General features: G+C 41.5%; 1 protein-coding gene across 1 annotated transcript in view; it reads left to right on the top strand.

Annotated features, from left to right (window-relative positions):
• Positions 1-26,331, top strand: part of LOC140458064 (coiled-coil domain-containing protein 91-like) — a 190,071-nt gene that overhangs the window by 88,207 nt on the left and 75,533 nt on the right. Inside the window, exon 9 of the mRNA XM_072552108.1 lies at positions 17,973-18,080. Coding sequence (XP_072408209.1) covers positions 17,973-18,080 — 108 coding nt within the window. The remainder of the gene's footprint in view (positions 1-17,972; positions 18,081-26,331) is intronic.

Below are 26,331 nucleotides of genomic sequence, written 5' to 3'. Positions count from 1 at the left end.
TGGTATTTGAATACACCCAAACATATTTAGTGAGACATACATTTAGGAAGACATATTTGACTGTTGCTACCACAGGAGACAGAAGAGCCCAGAAATGCTAATAGCTGAAAGGGAGATTGGGGAATGAGTCCTTTACCAAATTTTTTGCCTCTGCCTACCTTGCATTGTTCAAAATCTGACAAAATTCAAAAGCCTGGCTGTTGTCTTATCTATGTTGAAATGCTAGTATTATTAAAAGAAACATTTCTTTAGAAAAGATTGTTGTAACATTTTTTTGACCCAACCTTCTACACTATATCTGATTTTGGGCCTGTGACCTATTCCAAGACCTGCATGACCTGCTGGAAAAGCACAGCAGGTCATGCAGCATTAGAGGAGCAGGAAAATCAACGTTTCAAGGCTGGCATGACCCATTTACTTATGTATATACAGGTATGCTGATAGCCAAACCTCATTACTCCTGGGCCATCACAAAAATTAAATATTTAAACAAATTACAGAAAATTTACCTGCCTGATGAGCTCAGGTTAATAAGTACAGATACTTGACCAGTGTATTTTAAGTATTTTCCTGTTGATTACAAATAACCAAGGTCTAATCGCAGGTAAACAAAATATAACTTTTCAACTTGTAACTCTTTAAATTAAACTCCACCCTATTTAACTTCTACATGTACATAACAGACTCAGACAAACAAAAAATAATGGATGTTATGTGTGGAAGGAAAAAAAGTTAGGGGAACGTTTTTCAAGAGCATCAGTCCACATGATATGCTGAGATGCAGTTCTGCTTCTTCAAAGTATTTCAGATCTGTCAATATCATCTTTCACATTACTTCAGTACTTTTACTGAAGACACAAGATTATTAACACACTAATTGTTCAGTCACTTAGTCATAGGTTAGAGGCTGCAACTTAGTAGAGTCATAGAGTTGTACAGCACGGAAACGTGTTCATGCGGACCAGATATCCCAACCCAATCTAGTCCCATCTGCCAGCACCTGGCCCATATCCCTCCAAACCCTTCCTATTCATATACCCATCCAGATGCCTTTTAAATGTTGCACTTGTACTAACCTCTACCACTTCCTCTGGCAACTCATTCCATACACGTACCATCTTCTGCGTGAAAAAGTTACCCCTTAGGTCTCTCTTTATATCTTTCCCTCTCACCCTAAACCTATGCCCTCTAGTTCTGAACTTCCCACTCCAGGGAAGAGACTTTGTCTATTTATCCTATCCATGTTCCTTATGATTTTATAAACCTCTTTAACATCACCCTTCAGCCTCCGACGCTCCAGGGAAAACAGCTCCAGCCTGTTCAGTCTCTCCCTAGAACTCAACTCCTCCAACACTGGCAACATCCTTATAAATCTTTTCTGAACCCTTTCAAGTTTCACAATATCCTTCCAATAGGAAGGAGACCAGAATTGCATGCAGTATTCCAACGGGGGCCCAACCAATGTCCTGTGCAGCTGCAACATTACCTCCCAACTGCTGTTCTCCATACTTTGACCAATAAAAGAAAGCATACCAAATGCCTTCTCCACTATCCTATCTATTGCGACTCTACTTTCAAAGAGCTATGAACCTGCACTCCAAGGTCTCTTTGTTCAGCAACACTCCCTAGGACCTTACCATTAAGTGTATAAGTCCTGCTAAGATTTGCTTTCCCAAAATGTAGCCCCTCACACTTATCTAAATTAAACTCCATCTGCCACTTCTCAGCCCATTGGCCCATCTGATCAAGATCCTGTTGTAATCTGAGGTAACATTCTTCACTGGAAAAGCACAGCAGGTCAGGCAGCATCCAAGGAGCAGGAGAATCGACGTTTCGGGCATAAGCCCTTCTGGAGGAAGAGAGCTTCTTCAAGGAAGGCATCCTTGCAAGAGGATTCGCAGCAGGTTAAACTCAACTAGGAGAAAGTGAGGACTGCAGATGCTGGAGATCAGAGCTGAAAAATGTATTGCTGGAAAAGTGTAGCAGGTCAGGCAGCATCCAAGGAGCAGGAGAATCGACGTTTCGGGCATAAGAAGGGCTTATGCCCGAAATGTCGATTCTGCTGCTCCCTTGGATGCTGCCTGACCTGCTGCGCTTCTCCAGCAACACATTTTTCAGCTCTGATCTCCAGCATCTGCAGTCCTCACTTTCTCCTAACATTCTTCACTGTCCACTATACTTCCAATTTTGGTGTCATCTGCAAACCTACTAACTATACCTCTTATATCAATGATTTGGATGTGAGCATAAGTGACAAAAAGTAGTGGATCCAGCACCAATCCTTGTTGCACTCCTCTGGTCACAGGCCTCCAGTCTGAAAAACAATCCTTCACCACCACCCTCTGTCTTCTACCTTTGAGCCAGTTCTGTATCCAAATGGCTAGTTCTCCCTGTATACCATAAGGTCTAACCTTGCTAACCAGTCTCCCATGGAGAACCTTGTCGAACGCTTTACTGAAGCCCACACAGATCATGTCCACCAGTCTGCCCTCATCAATCCTCTTTCTTACTTCAAAAAATGCAATCAAGTTTGTGAGACATGATTTCTCACGCATAAAGCCATGTTGACTATCCCTAATCAGTCCTTGCCTTTCCAAAAAACTTGTACATCCTGTCTCGCAGGATTCCTTCCAACAGAGCTCCCACCACCAACATCAGGCTCACTGGTCTGCAGTTCCCTGGCTTGTCCTTACCACTCTTCTTATACAGTGGCACCACGTTAGCCAGCCTCCAGTCCATCGGCACCTTACCTGTGCCTATTGATGATACAAATATCTCAGCCAGGGACCCAGCAATCACTTCCCTAGCTTCCCTCTGAGTTTTAAGGTACACCTGATCAGGTGCTGTGGATTTGTGTTTCAAGGCATCAAGCACTTGCTCCTCTGTAATAAGGACATGTTTCAAGATGTCACCATCTATTTCCCGACATTCTATACCTTCCATGTCCTGTTCCACAGTAAACACTGATGCAAAATACTTGTTTAATATTTCCGCCATCTCCTGTGGCTCCACACAAAGGCCGTCTTGCTGATCTTTGAGGGGCCCTATCCCTAGTTACCCTTTTGTTCTTAATGTATTTGTAAAAACCCTTTGGATTCTCCTGAACTCTATTTGCCAAAGCTATCTCATGTCCCCTTTTTGCCCTCCTGATTTCCCTCTTAAGTATACTCCTACTGCCTTTATATTCTTCCAAGGATCCATTTGACCTATCTTGTCTACACCTAATATATGCTTCCTTCTTTTTCTTAACCAAAGCCTCAATTTCTTTAGTCATCCAGGATTCCCTACCAGCCTTTCCTTTTACACTAACAGGAACATAATGTCTCTGGACTCTCGTTATTTCATTTCTGAAGGTTTCCCATTTTCCAGCCCCAATCAGCTTTTGAAAATTTTTGCCTCATACCATCAAACTTAGTCATCTTTCAATTTAGAACTTCCACTTTTAGATCTGGATTATCCTTTTTCATCGCAATTTTAAAACTAATAGAATTAAAGTTGCTGGCCCCAAAGTGCTCCCCCACTGACACCTCAGTCACCTGCCCTGCCTTATTTCCCAAGAGTAGGTCAAGATTTGCATCTTCTCTAGTCGGTACATCCACATATTGAATCAGAAAATTTTCTTGTACACACTGAACAAATTCTTCTCCATTTAAACCCTTAACACCATGGCAGTCCCAGTCGATGTTTGTTTGGAAAATTAAAATCCCCTACCATAACCACCACATTATTCTCACAGATAACTGAGATCTCCTTACAAATTTATTTCTCAATTTCCCATTGGCTGTTCGAGGGTCTATAATACAATCCCAATAAGGTGATCATCCTTTCTTATTTCTCAGGTCAACCCAAATAACTTGCCTGGATGTATTTCTGGGAATATCCTCCCACAGTACAGCTGTAATGTTATCCTTTATCAAAAACACCACTCCCCCTCCTTTCTTGTCTCCCTTTCTATAGCATTTGTATCCTGGAACATAAAGCTGCCAGTCCTGCCCATCCCTGAGCCATGTTTCTGTAATTGCTATGATATCCCAGTCCCATGTTCTTAACCCTGCCCTAAGTTCATCTGCCTTCCCTGTTAGTCCTCTTGCATTGAAATAAACGCAGTTTAATTCATCAGACCTACCTTGTTCTTTGCTTTGTGTCTGCCTGCCCTGACTGTTTGACTTGCTTCTTTTCTCAACTGTACCAGTTTCAGATTGATCTGCTTCCTCACCATCTCACTGGGTCCCCCCGTCTTACTCGTTTAAATCCTTCTGAGCAGCTATAGCAAATCTCCCTGCAGTATATTAGTACCCTTCCAATTCAGGTGCAATCCGTCCTTCTTGTACAGGTCACTTCTACCCCAGAAGAGATTCCAATGATCTAAAAATATGAATCCTTTGCCCATACACCAGCTCCTCAGCCATGCATTCATCTGCTCTCTCCTCCTATTCCTGCCCTCACTAGCTCGTAGCACCATGAGTAATCCAGATATTACTACTTTCAAGGATCTCCTTTTTAAATTCCTGCCTAACTCTGTATATTCTCCCTTCAGAATCTCATCCTTTTCCCTTCCTTTGGCAAATGATGAGAGAAAATAGTTAGCTGTCTTCCAATTCTTTGATATTTCCCTAGAAGGAGAAAGAGAATGCAGTTTCTTTAGAGTGTGGAGGCTTTCTGCCTCTTCACTTTTCACACACAGGCTGCCTACTTTCCCAGGAGCCAATCACAGAGATGTCATGCTGAGCATTTTGACCTGCACAATTGATCTTGATTTGGTTTTTCAATCAACAAACTCTTTTGGGAAAGCTGCCTTGAGCGCACACACCCATGGTGTCGATCCGACCATACAACCCCCCACTCCCCCTGCCCTCCCAATTCCCCGCTCCCCACCGACTGCTTGAACAAGGCAACAGTATAAATACGTATCCCACTGAGTTCCAGTAATAGGTTTTAAAATTGTAACATCTCCTTCCACAGTTTCCTGGGTTTAAAGCAGTACCTTTTTCCCGTTTTGGTCGATAAAACAAAATGAAGAAAAATAAAATATGTGATCTTTACATCCCTTTACCCTTAAAGGAGGTGAAATACCATCTCAAATAAGTGTTTCATCTCAAGACGTGACACAAACAATAGAACAAGAGCCTTGGGTTCCTTCATCTGTCCTCCTCCATTTGCAATTTTTCAGCATTTCTTAAACTTCTAATTTATTCCATTATTTTGCACTTGGGATAATGCATTGCAATAACTTTTCCATCTTGTCAGGTGAATTGGCCATGCCCATAGTGTTAGGTGCATTAGTCGGAGGGAAATGGGTCTTGGTGGGTTACTCTTTGGAGAGTTGGTGTGGAGTTGTTGGGCCGAATGGCCTGTTGCCTCACTGTAGATAATCCAATCTAATCTAAGTAAATAATTGGTTGAAATGAGATACTCCATCTAAACAGTCTCATATTTCAAATTTTAATCTTTTAAATTGATGTCTGTGGATTAAGGTTGGTATAGGTTATTGTTTCTTTGCCATTGTGTTCGACATGAATCTCAAAAGTGTACAAGAGAAACTAATTATTCTAAAGTCACCTTTTCTACGGTATAGTACTTCCTTGGATATTTGTTAAATTTCTGAAAATGTAGCTGACTGGCTTTTGTTATTGTTTTCTAACCAGACTGCATCTCCTCCGAAGTAACTAGCATCAGTCGCCATTTTGAAAGGTTTGGTTGTGTTGGGGACACTCAATAATGGTTAGTTTATTAGGATTACCTTCATCTTCTGAAAGCCTACTTGGTATTTTGCTGTCCAGGCCACTTTTTTGTGTTTTCATAACAAATTTGTTAAAGGTGCACCTATCATGATGAAATTACCCACAATTTTCCAGTAAAACTGAAATAGTCCCAAAAATGTCATGATATCATATCCCATTTAATTTTAACAACGGGGAATTCCATTTGGTGCCTTCACCTTTGCTGTTCTTGACAACACTTGTACTTGCACTACAATATGACTCAGGTCAGTCCTCCTTGCTTTTACAAATTCACTTTTGGCCAAATTTATTATCAGAGCACCTAACTAAAATTGTTTAAACAGTACCTTTTTAATTGCCTTGGATGCAGTCAGCTGTGTTACTGTATGTTACAACATTATCCAAATAGCCTACACTGTTAGGTACTTTAGCGATGATTTGATTCATAAGTCTTTAGAGTTGGGGTGTTTTTGATGCCAAATAGCAAGACTTGATATTGATGTAACTCATTTCTATATACTTTCTAAGCAACCTTACTAGATCCTCTCATTATCTTTCCTCTAAATATGAGAGCACAATGGATTGTAGGAGTTTTGCTTTGTGAACGGCCCAACTCTCCTTTTACCTGGATTTTATTGTCCCTGTTCACCCTCCACTACATTACCACCTTGATACCCTTGTTGCTGTGAATCCTCTTTCTTGGGATGATGATATCATCTCAGCATGTGGGATACCTTCTGGGGAAAGTGGGACCTGTACAAGAAGGACGGGTTGCACATGAGCTGCAGGGCCACAACTGTCTTGGGTGGGAGATTTGCTCGTGTGATTCGGGGAGGGTTTAAACTAGTTTGGCAGGGGGATGGGAATCAGAGCCACAGGTCTGAGAGGGGGTCAGTTGCAGATGGGGCAGTGACAGGATGTATTCAATCTATCAGGAAGGTTTCTCACACGCTGAAACAAAGGGATCAGTTGAAGTGTGTCTGCTTTAATGCAAGGAGTGTCTGAAATAAGAGTGATGACCCTAGAGCATGGATCACTACTTGGGGCTACGATGTTGTGGCCATACCGGAGCGGTTGGTGTCCCAGAGGTGTTCCCTGAAACAACGCCTGGAGGAAGAGTGCCTCATCTTCCTCCTAGGAACCCTCCAACCACACAGAATGAATGTAGATTTCTCCAGCTTCCTCATTTCCCCTCCCCCCACCTTATCTCAGTCCCAACCCCCGGATTCAGCACCGCCCTCTTGACCTGCAATCTTCTTCCTGACCTCTCCGCCCCCACCTCCTCTCCGGCCTATCACCCTCACCCTCATCTCCTTCCACCTATTGCATTCCCAGTGCCCCTCCCCCAAATTCCCCACCCACCCACATTTTATCTCAGCCCGCTTGGCACACCAGCCGCATTCCTGAAGAAGGGCTTATGCCCGAAACGTCGATTCTCCTGCTTCTTGGATGCTGCCTGGCCTGCTGCGCTTTTCCAGCACTGAACTTTTCAACTCTGGTCTACAGCATCTGCAATCCTCACTTTCTCCTAAGATTTAAGGAACCTTGGATGACGAGAACAGAGGAACTTCTCGTCAAAAAGAAGAAGGCAGCTTACATAAGGTGGAGGAAGCAAGGATCTAGCTCAGCTTTAGAGGATTACAGGCTTGTTTAAAAAGGAGCTCAGAAATGGACTGAGGAGAGCCAGGAGGAGGCACGATAAAGGCTTGGCAAGAAGGATTAGGGAGAACTCAAAGGCATTTTACTCATACGTGAGAAATAAGAGAATGGCCCTACCTTCTCCCTGATCAATCAAGGGATAGCGGAGGGAACTTGTGTGGGAGTCTGAGCAGATAGGGAAAGCCCTAAGTGAGTTTTCTGCTTCGGTTTTCACCAAAGAAAGGGAACTTGTTGTAAATGAAAACTTCGAGGAGCTGGGATACAGTCTTGACCAGATCAAGATTGATGAAGTTAATGTGTTAGAAATTTTGGAATACATTAAGTTCCCAGGGCCAAACCAGATTTATCCTATGTTGCTCCAGGAAGCGAGAAAGGAGGTTGCTAAGCTGCTGGCAAGGATATTTGCCTCCTCCCTCTCCACAGGAGTTGTACCGGAGGATTGGGAGGAGGCGAATGTTGTTCCTCTTTTCAAGAAGGGTAGTAGGGAAATTCCTGGCAATTACAGACTAGTCAGTCTTACGTCTGTGGTCAGCAAAGTTTTTGAAAGAACTCTAGGGATAGGATTTATGACTATTTGGCAAAGCATAGTTTGATTAAAGCATGGCTTTGTGAGGGGGAGGTCACGCCTCACAAATCTTATTGAGTTCTTTGAGGAGGTGACAAGACAGGTCGACGAAGGTCGAGCAGTGGGTGTGGTGTATATGGACTTCAGCAAGGCATTTGATAAGGTTCCCCATGGAAGACTCATTCATAAAGTCAGGAAGTATGGGATACAGGGAGATTTGGCTATCTGCATTCAGAATTGGCTGGCTGACAGAAGGCAAAGAGTGGTTGTAGATGGAAAGTATTCTTCCTGGAGGTCAGTGTTGAGTGGGGTCCTGCAGGGCTCTGTTCTTGGGCCTCTGCTCTTTGTAGTTTTTATAAATGACTTTGATGAGGAGGTTGAGGGGTGCGTTAGTAAATTTGCAGATGACACAAATGTTGGAGGGTCATCGATATTACAGAGGGCTACTGCAGGCTGCATCGCGACGTAGACAGGATGCAGAGCTGAGCTGAGAAATGGCAGATGGAGTTCAACCTGGATAAATGTAAAGTGATGCATTTTGGAAGGTCAAACTCGAATGCTGAATAGAAGGTTAAAGACAGGATTCTTGGAAGTGTGGAGGAATAGAGGGATCTGAGTGTGCAAGTACATAGCTCCCTCAAAGTTGCCACCCAAGTGGATAAGGTTGTTAAGAAAACATAAGGTGTTTTAGCTTTCATTAACAAGGGGATCTAGTTTAAGAGTTGTGAGGTTTTGCTGCAGCTCTACAAGTCCCTGGTGAGACCACACTTGGAATACTGTATCCAGTTCTGGTCGCCCTACTATAGGAAAGGTACAGAGGCTTTGGAGAGGGTGCAAAGAAGGTTTACCAGGATGCTGCCTGGACTGGAGGGCTTGCCTTATGAAGAAAGGTTGAATAAGCTTGGACTTTTTTCTCTGGCAAGAAGGAGGAAGAGAGGAGACCTGATCGAGGTGTACAAAATAATGAGTGAATAGATAGAGTCAATAGCCAGAGACTTTTCCCCAGGGCAGGATTGACTGGTACGAGGAGTCATAGTTTGAAGATATTGGGAGGAACGTATAAAGGAGACGTCAGAGGTATGTTCTTTATGCAGTGAGTTGTGAATGCATGGAATGCATTGTCAGCTGTGGTGGTGGAAACAGAGTCATTGGGGACATTTAAGCGACTACTAGATGTGCACATGGATAGCAGTGAGTTGAGGGGTGCGCAGATTAAGTTACTATATTTTACATTAGGATTAAACCTCGGCACAACATCGTGGGCCAAAGGGCCTGTTCTGTGCTGTACTTTTCTATGTTCTATATCCATGTGATGTAACTAATTATTTTTCCTACAATCATGAGTGTTTATTGGACCAGTCTCCTAACTATCTTGTATGAACCATTGGATTTGGCTTTCAAAGCTTCATCTTGGTAGCCAACAAGACCACTGCTTAAAATGCTTTAGTTTGTCTGCCAATTCTTTCATCTCTGTCTGTGAAATACTTTAATATTTTTGTACTACTTTACATACCTTTGTAAGTCTTTCCAGAAATATGGACACATATTGCAGATGTATTTTTGTTTTAAGAACCTTATTTTAATCAATTTTAATTGATTCTTATCTCATGGCAATGGATCAAGTTAAATGGACTAAATCCAGTAATTTATTAGAAGAACCTCTGGTAGCAATAACGAGAAATCTATTTCTTTATCCCAGTCCTTTGGGCATTCATGATAATGTACCATGATCATGGATCTCTCTAAAACTCTGTTGTGGATGGTTAGCAATTGTTTTTTTTTAACCTAAACCTCTGCTGATGTTCAGGAAAACCTCTGACATAAATTTAGAAGCTTGATCAAATTATACTTCACTTGGTAGCCATTATGAGTAAAAGAAAATCTGAGTTAATATTTCCACTGGTACCTTTTAGTTGTAATTGTTCTCAAAGGAATAATCTGTGGAAAACAGGTTGTAATATCCATAATTTAAAGTATAAACCAAAGTCCTGTTTTCATTTTAGGTAATGGTTCTGCACAACCTGCTTGCAGTTGACTGACTTGTACTTCAAAAACCAGTGTGGATTTAAGAATGCTAGTTTGATTACATGTTCATGTTTTCCCACGACCTGAATGTATGACAAATTGAACAGAATTGCAATTTGTCCTTACAAAATCTTGACCAAATAAAATGTTTAATGATGCTTGAATTTTTCATATTCTTCTATGTCCTGCCAAAAGAATTTTGTGTGCCACCGCAATATCTCCTTATGATATCTGAGCAGTACCACAATCTGATGAATAACTGTCCAGGGGTTTCTGAGGGTGTCTCCAGTTCCTCATCAGAATTCCAGTTCTAAAATAATGTATTTTGGAACTCCTTCAGCCTCAGCTTCTGTGTGAGCTGATGGCTAACTTAATTCATTCTGGATTTGTTTTCTGATCCTCAATTAACAAAGTCATGGCAATTATTACTTCTGAATTATCCTTATTTTTAAAGGTCGTTTCAACTATGTAATGTCTACTTCTGGTATTACTTTGACCTTTGTTTAGCCAATGCTCTGGTCACCACATATGATGGAAAACCACCTGGAACCTGCTCTAGTAACTGTGCCATCTCTTTAGCCTCATGTCGACTTTCTGTAATTATCGATGAAGCTCTAACTTTCACTCCAACCAACTCATTCCCTCGGAACAAATCTGTTTTGACCACAGTAACTACTTAACAATTCGAATGACAACTGACCAGACAACAAGCCACTCTCCTGTCAGTCTTTGTATAATAAAACCAGAATATACTCTCCACTTATTTCATTATGTAACATTTTGGCCTTCATTGAACTCTCTGGAGTTGAAACTAAACCCTTTTTTAACTAAACAGTTTGAGTGGCATTTGTATTCCTTCTAATATAGTTACAGATTTAACTGCATATCTACCTTTTTTTTGATTCTCCTGCACTCACAACAGTGTTTAACAGCAGTCTCTTAGCTTCAGTTAAAGCTACAATTTGATCTATATAATTTTCCTTAGAATCATAGAATCCATACAGTGTGGAAGAGGCCATTTGGCCCATCGAGTTTTCACTGACCATCCAAAGAGCATCCCATCCACCCCAACCCTGTTCCTGTAACCTGCATCTACCATGGTTAATTCATCTAGTCCGTGTGTCCCTGGACACTAGGCTAATTTAACATGGCCAATTCACCTAACCTGCACATCTTTGGACTGTGGGACATTTTTATTCCTGATGAAGGGCTTTTGCCCGAAACGTCGATTTCAAAGCTCCTTGGATGCTGCCTGAACTGCTGTGCTCTTCCAGCACCACTAATCCAGAAAGTGGGAGGAAATCTAACCATCTGGAAGAAATCCACGGAGACACTGGGAGAAGGTGCAATCTTCACACAGACAGTCACTCAAGACTGGAATTGAACCTGGGTCCCTGGAGCTGTGAGGCAGCAATGCTAATTACTGAGCCATTGTGCTGCTCAAGTTTTGATTTTAACCTCCGTTGAAGTACTGGTGTTTTGTCCTGCTTGCTATTTATTTGTCTTGGTCTATTGTGGTGGGTGATATCACTTCCAGTTCTTTTTGAGAGGTTGGTAAATGGGGTCCAAATCGATACATTTGTTAATAGAGTTCCGGTTTGTATGCCATGAATTCCCGTGCATGTCTTTGTTTAGCCTGTCCCAGGATGGGATGTATTGTCCCAGTCGAGCTGGTGTCCCTCTTCGCCTGTGTGTATGGATACTAGTGATAGTTGGTCATGTCTTCTGGTGGCTAGTTGTTGCCCATGTATCCTGGCGGCTAGTTTCCTGCCCATTTGTCCAATGTAATGTTTGTTGCAATTCTTGCAGGGCATTTTGTATATGGTGTTCATTCTGCTGGTTGTTGGTATGAGGTCTTTTACACTCATCAGGAGCTATTTCAGTGTGGTGGTAAGTTTGTGGGCTACCATGATGCCTAAGGGCCAGAGTAGTCTGGTCGTCTTCTCCGAGATTCTTTAATGTATGGCAGGGTGGCTAGAGTCTCTGGGCATGTTGTGTTGTCTTGTTTTGGTCTGTTGTGCAGGAATTGGCGGACTGCTCTTATCGGCTACCCGTTGTTCCTGAATACGTTGTATAAGTGTTTTTTCTTGGCTTCTCATAGTTCCTGGCTGCTGCAGTGTGTTGTGGCTTGTTTAAACAATGTCCTGATGCAGTTCAGTTTGTGGCTGTTGGGATGGTTGCTTCTGCAGTTGAGTGTCTGGTCAGTGTGTGTGGCTTTGCTGTAAAGGCTAGTCTGCAGCTCTCCATTGGCTTTGGTTCTCCTGTGATGTCTAGGAAGAGGGGGATCTGTTGTTGTTCTCTTCCTCTTTGGTGAACTTTATACTGGTAAAAATGTTTTGTGTTTGTGGGTTTCTTCTAATTTGTTGCATTTCATGATAAAGGTGCCATCCACACAGCGAACCCAATGTTTGGGCTGGATCATGGAAAGGGCTGTTCGATCTAATCTCTGCATAACTGCTTCTGCCAAGCGACATAATATTGGTGATCCATGGATGTCCAGTTGATTTGGTTGTAGGTCTTGTCGTTGAAGGTGAAGTGGGTTGTGAGGCATAGGTCTTTAGTTTGAGGATGCTGTCCTTGCTGATGGAATTGATGCTGTCAAGTGTTTGTGGCCTTGGTTTGTCTAGCAGTGAGGCTAGTGTTTCTTTGGCCAGGGTCATGTTATTGATGTGAATAGGGCTGTTATGTCAAAGGAAACCATGGCCTCATCATCCTCTACCTTGGTGTCTTTGATGTTAAGGAATTCCTGGGGGGAGTGGATGGAGTGGTTTGAGTCTTCTACTAGGTGTTTCAGTTTGCGTTGAAATTCCTTTGCTAGTCTGTATGTCAGTGTCTCTAGAGGTGAGACTATGGGTCTGAGTGGGGGGAGGGGGCTTCTTTATGTACCTTTGATAATCCGTAGAAACCAGATGTGTTACATCCTTCAGATTTCATTCTTTTGGAGGTCTGTCTTGTTAATTTCACCTGTCTTGTGAAGTTTCCTCAAGGGATGCTGTAATACAGTTTTCTAGCTGTGGCATTGGGTCCATCGTCACCTGTTGATAGGTGTCGGTAACTGCAAATAGTATGTTTGCTTTTTCAATGTATTGTGTCCTGCTCAGGACGAGTGTCATGCACTCTTTGTCTGCTGGTAGGATTGCAATATTTCTCTCTTTTGAGTCCTTCCAGTGCTTTCCTTTCCAGAGTGTTGAGGATGTTCGCTTCTTTCTTTCTACTTAGTATTGGTGCTACTTGTCTGGCCTGCTGGATTTCTTCCGTAAGTCCGTTGTCTTTCAGGGGGGATTCCAGTGCTGCTAGGAAGTCCATTTTGTCCACGTCACTGGTTGAAGTTTATCCCTCGTACTAGGACAGCTTTTTCCATGTCTGTGAGTAGTTGCTCCGACAGGTTCTTTATGTAAGTCTCTGAATTGTCTGTGTTATCGCTGTGCATGAGCTTGGCCAGTTTTTCTTCTAGGGCTAGTCTTTTCTTTATCTTGGTCTGCTGTTATTTAGTGTTGATGGCTTGTTCAAGTGTACTTGTCCATTCATGGTCAGTCATGTTAGAGTACAGAGTTTTTTGGTGCAGAATTTCTCATTCGTAGTTGTGGAGTCGGTTGTGGGCATCACTTCTCATTTCTTATAGCACCCTGCAGCTGTTATGTTCTGCTGTTCATCTAGTTTGTGGGTGGTGAGAGGTGGTTTGCATTTGACACATCATGGTAATACCTGTTTACTGCGGCATTAATTTATTGCTAACTGTTTTGAACACATTTGATGGCTAAAGGTGCACAGCATTCTAACAGAAAATTCCAAAGGTCTGTATTTCTTTGAGTGAAAGAAATTCTCATCACTGTGTCCTAAATGGCTAATCTGTTTGTTCCCCAGCTAGTAGAAGCACCCTCCCAGCATCTACCCAATCAATCCCTTAAGAATTTTGTATTTTTCATTGACATCAGCCCTTCTGGACTCAAACTATAGGCCTAAACTATTCAATATCTCCTCATTGGACAGTCTCCCTGTCTCATCTCTAGAATTACCTCAGAGAACCGAAAACTGCATCCTTTTCAATGGATTGCATAACCTTCCTAATGTAAGGAGACTAAATTGGACACAGAATTTCAGATCTTCACTAAGGACCTATCCAGTTGCAAAAAGACTCATTGTTATAGTTCAATGTCTTTGTAATAAGGCTGACATGCCCTTTTGCAAATATGAAATTTGGCTAAATTGTTGTAAAGCATCTGATACTGTGCCATTCTATTGAATGGTGAATAAAGTCAGAGAATGCAAGATTAGGAGACAAATAACTGAATGGAGAACTAGCTGGTATCAAGGCATAAAGAATCGAGTCAGGATATAATAGAGTCATAGAGATGTACAGCATGGAAACAGACTCTTCGGTCCAACCCGTCCATGCTGACCAGATATCCCAACCCAATCTAGTCCCACCTGCCAGCACCTGGCCCATATCCCTCCAAACCCCTCCTATTCATATACCCATCCAAATGCCTCTTAAATGTTGCAATTGTACCAGCCTCCACCACATCCTCTGGCAGCTCATTCCATGCACTTACCACCCTCTGCGTGAAAAAGTTGCCCCTTAGGTCTCTTTTATACCTTACCCTAAACCTATGCCCTCTACTTCTGGACTCCCTGACCTCAGGGATAAGACTTTGTCTATTAATTTTATCCATGCCCCTCATAATTTTGTAAACCTCTAGAAGGTCACCCCTCAGCCTCCGACACTCCAGGGAAAACAGCCCCAGCCTTTTCAACCTCTCCCTGTAGCTCAGACCCTCCAACCCTGGCAACATCCTTGTAAATCTTTTTGGAACCCTTTCAAGTTTCACAACATCTTTCCGATAGGAAGGAGACCAGAATTGTAAGCAGTATTCCAACAGTGGCCTAACCAATGTCCTGTACAGCCGCAACATAACCTCCCAACTCCTGTACTCAATACTCTGACCAATAAAGGAAAGCATACCAAATGCCTTCTTCACTATCCTATCTACCTGTGACTCCACTTTCAAGGAACTATGAACCTGCACTCCAAGGTCTCTTTGTTCAGCAACACTCCCTAGGACCTTACCATTAAGTGTATAAGTCCTGCTAAGATTTGCTTTCCCAAAATACAGTATCTCGCATTTATCTGAATTAAACTCCATCTGCCACTTCTCAGCCCATTGGCCCATCTGGTCTGGATCCTGTTGTAATCTGAGGTAACCCTCTTTGCTGTCCACTACACCTCCAATTTTGGTGTCATCTGCAAACTTACTAACTGTACCTCTTATGCTCGCATCTAAATCATTTATGTAAATGACAAAAAGTAGAAGGCCCAGCACCGATCCTTGTGGCACTCCACTGGTCACAGGCCTCCAGTCTGAAAAACAACCTTCCACCACCACCCTCTGTCTTCTACCTTTGAGCCAGTTCTGTATCCAAATGGCTAGTTCCCCCTGTATTCCATGAGAGCTAACCTTGCTAATCAGTCTCCCATAGGGAACCTTGTTGAATGCTTTACTGAAGTCCATATAGATCACATCTACTGCTCTGCCCTCATCAATCTTCTTTGTTACTTCAAAAAACTTAATCAAGTTTGTGAGACATGATTTCCTACACACAAAGCCATGTTGACTATCCCGAATCAGTCTTTGCCTTTCCAAATACATGTACATCCTGTCCCTCAGGATTCTCTCTAACAACTTGCCCACCACCGAGGTCAGGCTCACTGGTCTATAGTTCCCTGGCTTGTCTTTACCAACCTTCTTAAACAGTGGCACCACGTTTGCCAACCTCCAGTCTTCCAGTACCTCACCTGTGACTATCGATGATACAAATATCTCAGCAAGAGGCCCAGCAATCACTTCTCTCACTTCCCACAGAGTTCTCTGGTACACCTGATCAGGCCCTGGGGATTTATCCACCTTTAACCGTTTCAAGACATCCAGCACTTACTTCTCTGTAATCTGGACATTTTGCAAGATGTCACCATCTATTTCCCTACAGTCTGTCTTCCATATCCTTATATATAAGGTAGTTACTATTAATTAAGTGGTGGAAAGTGATGTTTCACAAGAATCATTGTTATCCCCAATTATCAATTTTGACTTTCAAATTACAGTAACAATTTTTTACTTCTGTTGTAGAAAAGGTTTTGGAAAGGATTATAAGAGATAAGATTTATAATCATCTAGCAAGCAACAATTTGATTTCAGATAATCAACATGGTTTCATCAAGGGCAGATCATGTCTCACAAATCTCATTGAGTTTTTGAGAAGGTGACCAAGCATGTAGGTGAGGATAGGGCAGTTGACGTGATATATCTGGGCTTCAGTAAAGCCTTTGATAAGGTTCCACACATGGTAGGCTGTTGGAGAAAGTGCAGAGGAAATCGGTGGGTCCACTGGCTGGTAAGAAACCACCATGTGGGACTGTCTCTAAATAGTTGTAAAGTTGGGAAGTGTAATTATTTACTTAACCTATTCAGCGATGTTATGATACCCCTCTGGAGCAGGGACTTGAACTCAGGCTTTTGATAAAGAGTTTTGATGAAGATTTGATAGATTGGTTCAAAATGTTTCCACTTGTAGGGAAGAGCAAAACTACAGGCCAGAAAGTCACTAATAAATCATAACATTTAGGAGAAATTTTGTTAGCAGCGAGTGATGAGAATATCGACCCTGGGTTATCCTTGAAATGAATAGTATAGTTGCATTCAAGGAGTGGAGATGAGTATTTGTGGTCGAAGGTAATATAGATATTTTTAATCACTTGTTCAGAGATGTTCTTACACATTTCTGGGACAGGTGGCTCTTAACCCCAGGCCTTAACCCCTACTCTACCACAAGAGCCCTCCAGAAAGGAATATAGAATTATGCTAGTAGATGAGGAAAGTTAGGAGCATAAATGCTAGCTAGCATGGACAGTTTGGCCCAAATGGCCTAGTTCCAGGCTATAACATCCTTTGTGATTCCTCATTTCAATGAGAGCATTGGTCCTTCTGTATTTCTATTTTGTGTAATTTAATGTGAATAGACGTACCAAATAACATTTCTGCCATTTAATTAACTCACCCACACTCTCATTCCATTATAATTACTCTTATCTCTTCTTGGAAGGGAGTAACATCTCTTTTTACTAGTCTCTTAATTGTCAATAAATATTGTTGACATTCTGTGCAGTTGTTGATGCCAAATAAATGTGGTCCAATGAAAAGTGAAAAATAGCAACAACTTAGGAATTTCAAAATAATCACTGATGTTCATGTTCATGTTCAGCAAAATCAAACTACTTAGTTAATCTGGAAGGAATGAAAGGAGTTATATCTTTCCAAAGCAATGTTTTTGGATCAGAAAATGATCTGTAGATATCTGTCCAGTCTCATCACTTGCATTTTGTAGCGTCAATACTTTTCTCATAAAATCAAAACCCTGGAATGGTTTTGCATAGGATACTATAGTTGTCCTACCACACCCTACAACGAAATGTCTGCCTCATTGCCTTTTATGCTCCACTTCTTGGAATTTCCATCTGCTTTTACTTGGCTTGACATTTTTAGCATCATCCTGCCCCATGAGATTTCACAGCATGCAGATTTAATGTCCAGAGGATGTGGTATTTGTCAGTTTGTGAAATATGTCTGGTGGTTCTTCCTTCAGCAGCTTTCATTTGCCTGCATCCTGTGTGGTCTGCCTTTGGGTCACAAAGTTGAGTCCACTTCTGTCAAGTGAGCAGACTCTCTTCCCAGCTGCTTGTGATATGCCTGAATTTGCAGAAGAAGCTGCCTTTTAAAAGGGAATGCTGACTAGGATATTAAGAATGCAGAAACTTTGGGTCAACTTATATCAGACTAAACTTCATTACTTTATATTAATAACCTTCAAATCAAAAAAGAGTAAATATCCCAATAGATATTTTCGAAAATAAATAAATCTAATTGTGATTGATGTTTTCTATTTAGTTTTTTAAACTGAAAAAATATGTTGATGGTTAATACTAAAATTTGTTATTCTCTTTGTTGAAGGCATTAACAAAGTCTGCTGTGCAGCAGCAGCAAGAAGCAAGCAGAATACATCTTCAGTCAGCCACAGAGAGACAACTGCAGAAATGTGAAGAATTGCTCAACACACAGGTAATGTAACTGCATTAAGGTAGTCCCCCTGTACCCGCGGAGGATACGTTCCAATACCTACCGTAAAATCCCGAAACGGCGGGTAGGTGCGAACCCATTCATTTAAATGGGAAACGTACCTTCCCGGCAGCCTACCGGTCCCTGGTTCTGGAACGTTCCCTATAATATGTTTGGGCTGCAGTAAACCGTGGGTAACTGAAACCACAGTAACCAGACCTGTGGATACAGGACTCGCGCTGTATTTTTTTTAACAACTGTTGAGCTTTAAGCTTGTGACAAAGTGATTTTTCTCTCCCTGTCCAACTCCACCTGTGTGCAGCTTTTGATGTGGGTTGATTACACCATCCCCCTCAACACGTGCACTCCAACCAAGCTGGGTGGGACTACTCTTATTTATCAATCTTATCTATTTAATGGTATTAGTGTACCTAATTAGATTTTCAAGGGTTGCATGCACCTATTAAGGACATTAATTATAAGCATACTTAGTTTTCACAAGAATGCTGATGGCACCCAACTGTAACTCAGCACCCACCTCTCTTGACTGTCTCACTGTTGCTAAATGATCAGGCTTCTTATCTGGAATTCACTACTGGATGATCAGAAGTTGCCTGCAATTAAATATTTGGAAAGACTGAAAGCATAGTTTCTCAGTCCTCGCTTCAAACTCCATTCTGTAGCAACCAACATTATCTTTCTTCCAGGCAACAATCTGCGATTAAGCTAATGAAAAAAAGTAAAGTATTGCATAAAACCAGAACGTTCTGGAGAAACACAAACTCTGAAGTAGAATTATATTGGACTCAAAACATTAACTCTTTCTGTTCCCACAGATATCTCTCGACCTTTTGAGTTTCCCCAGCATTTCTGTTAGTATTTGAAATTAAATTAGCCTGCTTACACATTTGATTTGATTCTACATAGTGAGGTCCGATTTCATTTGTTCTATGACTAAGATGGTCTGTTTCCATCTCTATAACACTGCCTGACTGCTGCTGGCTCAACTAATCTACTTCTGAATCCTTCATTCATGCTTTCATTAACCCTTGTCATGACTTCTTTTATATGCTCCTGACTGGTGTCCCGTACTCTATCCTCTTAAAAGTTAAAGACACCTATCATCTCTGCTGCATGTACGTTAATGTTCCCCAAGTTCTGTTCATCTGTTGTCCCTGTATTTGCAGATCTGCATTGTTTCCTGGTCAAACAAAACTTTATTTTAAGATTTTCTTCCTTTATTATCAAGAACCTTAATCGCCTTGCCTCTTTCCATCTCTATAACGTTCTTTAGCCTTAGGACCTTTCCCTCCCTGATGCAATGATAATGTCCTTTATCTCTGGGTGACTTCCGGATTGAAGTTGGACGTGCCACTGAACTGTGTCGCGACATATTGAAATAGATTGATCAAAAATAATTTTTGGCTCTTGAGATGCAGTAATCGTGTCCTCACCTAAGGGCCAGCAACTGTGTCTTAACTCTTAGTTTGCAGATAATGCAAAACGTGGAAGAAGAGTGCTGTGTAGAACTCCAGAAAGATGTAGACAAGTTGGCGGAGCAGGCAGCTGCATGATAGATGAGGTTTAATTCAGAAAGCTGCGGGATGCTGCATTTTGGTTGGAAGACATTGAAAGACAACATTGAATAGGGGGTAGAATTCTAAGTGCAGAGAGTGAAGGAGCAGAGGGACTTGGGTGTGTGTGTGTGCACAGATTCCTGAAAGTGACAGGACAGAGAGAGAGAGCAGTAAGTAAAGCATACAGTATCCTTGGCTTTTGAGGTGGAGTGCAAGAACAAGGAAGTAATATTGACCTTGTTTAAGATGCTTGTTAGACATCAGCTGGTTTTCAGTTCTGGGTATTGCCTTAGTGGAAAGATGTGACTGCATTGGACCTAGTACAGAAGCAGCTTGCAATAATGATTCCAGGAATGAGAAACTTCAGTTAGGAGGATAGATTAAACATGTTTGGATTATTCACTTTGGAGGGAAGAAGGAGAAGAGAAAATCTGATAGAGATTTTCAAGATTGTGAGTGGAGCTAGTTCGAGTAAATAGGGGGAAAGTGTTCTCAGTCTTAAAAGGAACAAGAGGGCACAGAGTTAAAGTGATCTGCAAAAGATCAATGGTGAAGTAAGGGAAAACTTTCTCACTGAGTTGTTTGTGAATGGAATGCACTATCTTGAAATATGATGGAAGCAGGTTCAATTGTTGCATTTGAGGGCATTGAATGATTATTTGAATAAGAATCATGTATAAAGATGTCGAGGAAAACTGAGATTGGTACGAGGCAATAATGGTTGTTTAATGCACTGCTGCAGGCATGATGAGCTGAATGGCCTCCTCCTTTGCCATTGCACTCCTGTGATTTATGTCCAAATACAGGTTGAAAAGAACTGTTTGTGAAGTTTGTTACTGCCAATTTTTAATAACCATTCAGTTGAATATGTTATGTTGTGTCCTGTAAAATAGAAATAATGCTTTTAGTGATAAATTGTAGTGTAGATCATGCCACTTGTACAAAGATCCTGAGGGGCAGACAGGCAAGAGGAGTGGAGACCACAAACAAATTAGATATGATTTTATTGAATGGTGAAGCAGGCTTCAAAAGCCAAAAGACCGACTCATCCTAAGTCCTTTGTTTCTATCTAAAAGTAACAAGAGAATAGAAGTACAGGATTAAAGCCTGACTGAGAGTTCATTTTAGAAAAAAATGTCAAGTGTAACATACAAATTGAATAAATTATAGGCTGAAATTCAAACTGAGGCATAAACTTTGTAACCGTTGCTGCAGGAGGATCAAGACTTGGAATTGACAACAGCAAATTATAAGTCCTGTAGGAAAGGTTGGGAACCAGATTCAGGAGGAGCAGTTTATGTGATGAAAGCTGAAATTAATGTTCGGGGATATAACAAGAAGTGAACAGGCAATGAAGATTTTATGCGTAAAATTAAAGCACAGAAAATGATTTAGGCCTTTGAGAGAATTGCAAATAGACATTTGGTAGAAGCTGTGAAGTGGCTGAATGGATAACTGCAGAGATTAGACAAGCACATAATATAAGGCAGATTGGGTTTAATTGAGCATTTTAGCTTTTGTGGAAAAATTGATAAGCAGACAGGTGCATATTATAATGGTAGTGAATTTCTTTAGCATGTTTCAGATGGTTTTATATGACACCATGTCTTAGAGCCAATAAAATGGAATGCCAAATTTGATTTAATAATGAGAAATGAGGCAGATATATTGGATAGCTCAATAGCGTGTGAATATTTATCAATGGAAACCATCATGAAGTTCAATACTGTGCTTGAAAGAGGGAAACATGACAAAGCTGTTGGAATCCTAGGCTCGGATAAGGCTGACTTCAATAGGAAAAGTGGAGACTGTCCACAATAAACCGGGCAAATTTGTGAATGTTGTTTGGAAACAATTTAATGTGACATAGAATCAGTCCCCTTGAGATAAAAATTGGTTCTATTATCAAATGAAAAGCTATGGCTCACCAAATATAACAAAGAACAAAGAAAATTACAGCACAGAGACTGGTCCTTCAGCCCTCCAAGCCTGTGCTGATCCAGATCCTCTATCTAAACCTGTCGCCTATTTTCTAAGGATCTGTACCCCTCTGCTTCCTGTCCATTCATGTATCTGTCTAGATATATCTTCAATGACGCTATGGTGCGTGCCTCTACCTCAGCTGGCAACGCATTCCAGGCACCACCCACCTTCTGTGTGAAGAAGTTTCCACGTGTATGTCCCTTAAACGTTTCCCCCTCACCTTGAACTTGTGACCCTAGTAATTGAGTCCTCCACTCGAGGGAAAAAGCTGCTTGCTATCCACCATGTGTATATCTTTGGGTTCATGTTGCACTACACGTGACCCCATTGCACTACACAGACAGACTCGCTCTCACTTTCTCACTCTCACTCTCTCGCATACACTCCCACATACACCTTCTCAAAGACTTAAACCCCTTTACACACACACACACACACACATATACATAGAAGTTTGTGGGGTGAATTTGCACTTGCAAAATTACATTTTACTTTGCTCAAAAACTGCTTGAATCCATCTAAGATTCTGTAAATCTGTTTTTTTAGATTACAATCAGTCTGACCATTTTGGCACAGACAGCCTCACTGGGAGCTAACACCTTCAATACCTTATCTGGGCTGACATGACACCAATTGTTAAAGTTTACTTGTGAATGTAACTTATATATAAAAAAAGTTGAGATTTGCATATGAAAGAACTTAAACTGAAACCAACATGGTCATTCTAAAAGATGAGAGACTTAACAATATATAATTTCAGTTACATTACACTGTAAACCTTTGCTATCAATTCTGTGTCTTACAATCTTATTCTCCACAATCAGTACTAGTGGAAGGGAGTTTCTCAAAATGGAGAACTGTGATCAGTGCTGTTCCACAGGGATCCGTGATGGAGCCACTGTTGTTTGTGATATATATAAATGATATACTCCTGATGAAGGAGCAGCGCTCAGAAAGTTAGTGCTTCCAAATAAACGTTGTGAGGTTTTAAACTTTGTACACTGCAGTCCAACGTCGGCGTCTCCAAATCATGGATACCTCTCATGATTTTGTAGACCTCAGTCAAGTTCACCCTCAACCTTTGTCTTTCGAATGAAAATAATCCTAATCTACTCAACCTCTTTTCATAGCTAGCATAGTTCATACTAGACAACATCTTGGTGAACCTTCTCTGCATCCTCTCCATAGCATCCACATTCCAAATGTGGCCAACACAAAGTCCTATACAACTGTAACATGATCTGCCAATTCCTGTGCTCAGTACCCTGTCTGATGCAGGAAAGCATGCCGTGTGCCGCCTTGAACACTCGATCAACCTACGTTGCCACCTTCAGGATACAAAGGACCTGAATACCCAGATCTCTCTGTACATCAATTTTTCCCAGGGCTTTTCCATTTACCTGAAAGTGAGGACTGCAGATGCTGGAGATTAGAGTCAAGATTAGAGTGGTGCTCGAAAAGCACAGCAGGTAAAGCAGCATCCGAGGAGCAGAAAATCGACGTTTTGGGCAGGAGCCCTTCAGGAATTCCTGATGAAGGGCTCCTACCCGAAACATCAATTTTCCTGCTCTTCGGATGCTGCCTGACCTGCTGTGCTTTTTGAGCAGCACTCTGATCTTTTCCATTTACTGTATAGTTCGCTCTTGAATTGGATCTTCCAACATATGTCACCTCACATTTGACCGGATTGAATTCCATCTGCTATTTCTCTGTCCAACTCTCCAATTTATCTATATTCTGCTGCATTGTCTGACAGTCCCCTTTACTATCTGCTACTCTGCAAATCTTAGTGTCATCTGTAAGCTTGCTAATCAGACCACCTATACGTTCCTCCAAATCATTTATATATATCACAAACAACAGTGGTCCCATCATGGATCCCTGTGCAACACCGCTGGTCACAGTTCTCCATTTTGAGAAACTCCCTTCCACTACTACTCTGTCTCCTGCTGCCCAACCAGTTCTCTATCCATCTAGCTAGCACACCCTGGACCCCATGCAACTTCATTTTCTCCATCATTCTACCATGGGGAACCTTAACAAACACATTACTGAAGATTAACATTTAAAGCAAAAGCATACAAAAAAAGCAGAGATTCTGGGAAATGGCCATGAATAACGAAGCAGTAAAAGCTGTAGAAATCACTGCATAAAATTTACTGTTTAGGAAAAAATGATAAAGAACAATTATATTCTTTTGAAAACTGAAGACAGTAAGACTGTCTGTGAAAGGAATGAGAAACATTTTGAACATTTACTTTGTGTCAGCATTTACAGTAGAGAAAAGAGGTTAGTATGCCAGACATCTGAAGGAAATTAATATTGAATCAATCAGTGACAGTTCAACAAAATTAACAGTAATAGTGAAATAACAGTAATGAAGGAAGTATTGACATTAAAGCATGCCAAATCTCCAGGGTTTGATAACTTCTGTCCCAGGATTTTAAAGGAAGTAGTTGTGAACATTACAGATGCCCTAATTATGATCTTCCAAAGTTCTCTGAATTTACAAAACATTAGTTTTATATTGGTTACTTACAGTAGGTCCTGACAGTCAACTATCAATTATTATCTGCATTTTTAATGACAACACCTCTTCCATAGTCCACTTGCCTGCCAATCAGCTCCATGCTCTTTCACAGTATAAATGATGCTTTGCCCCTTTATTGGTATTCTTTCTTTTGTTTTTTTATTAAATCTGTGCTTGCCAATGGCTCAAATACATGTTTAACAGCAACCTATTTGAAATAGTGGTTACTACATAAAAATTACAGCCATTTTGATTGCTGTAGCAGTGATTTGCAAACGGCAGCTCCTTTGCATAGATCAATTCTTGGGCTTCCCAAAGTTGTCTTAAAATTACTGATCAGTTACTGCCTCATCAGCCTATTCTTGATCATCAGTAAAGTGATGGAAGAGGTCATCAAAAATGCTATCAAGCAATACTTAGTAAGCAATAAACTGCTCACTGACAACTAGTGTGGATTCTGCAAGGGCAACTCGGCTCCTGACCTCATTGTAGCCTAAATTCAAACATGGACAAGATTCATGGATGAAATTCCTGAGGTGAGGTGAGAGTGACATTCTTTCACGTCAAAGACACATTTGACCAAGTGGAATCAACGGGTATCAGGGCACTAGTTGCAGCCATATTTGGCACATAGAAACATTGTTGTGTTTGTTGGAGGGTCAGCCATCTGAGCTCCAGGACATCTCTGCAGGAGTTCCTCAGGGTAATGTCTTCAACCCAACCATCTTCAACTGTTTCATCAATGACCTTCTCTCCATCATAAGGCCCAATGATGAGGGATGTTATTGGATAATGTACAGTGTTGATCACCACTGTGACCTCTCTGGTATCATAGCAGTCCATGTTCAGTTGCAACAAGATCTGGACAATACTCTAGCTTGTACTGGCACCATTCACTCCATACAAATACCAGGCAATGAGCATCAACAATAGGAGACAATCAAGCCATTGCCCTTAACATTCGATGGTGTAACCACCACTGAATACCCCACTATCAACATTCTTAGGATTACCATTAACCAGAAAGACAACTGGATTTGCCACATAAACACTGACTGACTACAAGAGCAGATCAGAGGCCATTAATACTGCAGCAAGTAACTCATCTCCTTACTCCCCAAAATCTGTTCATCATCCACAAAGCACAAGTAAGGAATGTGGTGGAGTACTTCCCACTTGCCTGGATTGGTATAGCTCCAACAACACCCAAAAAGCTTGATACCGTCCAAGACAAAGCAGCCTGTTTGATTGGCAACACATCAAGCATCCACCCCCTCCACCACTGAAGTTCAGTTGCAGCAGTGTGTACCATCTACAAGATTCACTGCAGATATTCACCAAAGATCATTGGGGTGGGGGAGTCCTGAACTAGAGGGCATAGGTTTAGGGTGAGAGAGGAAAGTTATAAAAGAGACCTAAGGGGTGACTTTTTCACTCAGAGGGTGATACGTGTATGGCATAAGTTGCCAAAGGAAGTGGTGGAGGCTATTACAATTGCAACATTTAAAAGGCATCTAGATGGATAAATGAATAGGAAGGGTTTGGAGGGATATGGGCCAGGTGCTGGCAGGTGGGACTAGATTGGGTTGGGATATCTGGTCAGCATGGACGAGTTGGACCAAAGGGTCTGTTTCCATGCTGTACATCTTTATGACTCTGTATAGCATCTTCCAACTCATGACCACTTCCACCTAGAAGGACCAGGACAGCTGATACAATGGGAACACCACCTACAGGTTCCCCTCCAAGCCACACATCATGCTGATTAGGAATTTATATCACTTTTCCTTCACTTTTGCTGGGTCAAACTTCTGGAATTGCTTCCCGAAGAACATTTTTAGGTCAACCTACAACATGTAGACAACAGTTCAGGAAGACCACTCACTATCACCACCTCAAGAGCAACCAGGAATGGGTAATAAATGCTGGCCAACCAGCAATGACCATGTCCCATGAATTAAGGAAACAAAACCTGTACGAATTAAAACTCTAATTACCTTATAAACTCCCCTTAAGTGCTCTCACACTTGCAAACAGACACAGACTGGGAAAAAAAAACATGAACGAGTGAAACTAAGAAAGCAGTTCAGTAGCTTTTGTTTGCATAATCTACTGAGATGGTTGTTGTGCTGATTGGAATTCTGCATCTCTTTTTCTTTTCTAG

The sequence above is a fragment of the Chiloscyllium punctatum genome, chromosome 32 (assembly GCF_047496795.1).
Source record: "Chiloscyllium punctatum isolate Juve2018m chromosome 32, sChiPun1.3, whole genome shotgun sequence".
NCBI lineage: Eukaryota > Metazoa > Chordata > Chondrichthyes > Orectolobiformes > Hemiscylliidae > Chiloscyllium > Chiloscyllium punctatum.
The sequence above is the reverse complement of the archived record's forward strand: the minus strand, read 5'-3'. Positions and strand labels throughout refer to the sequence as shown.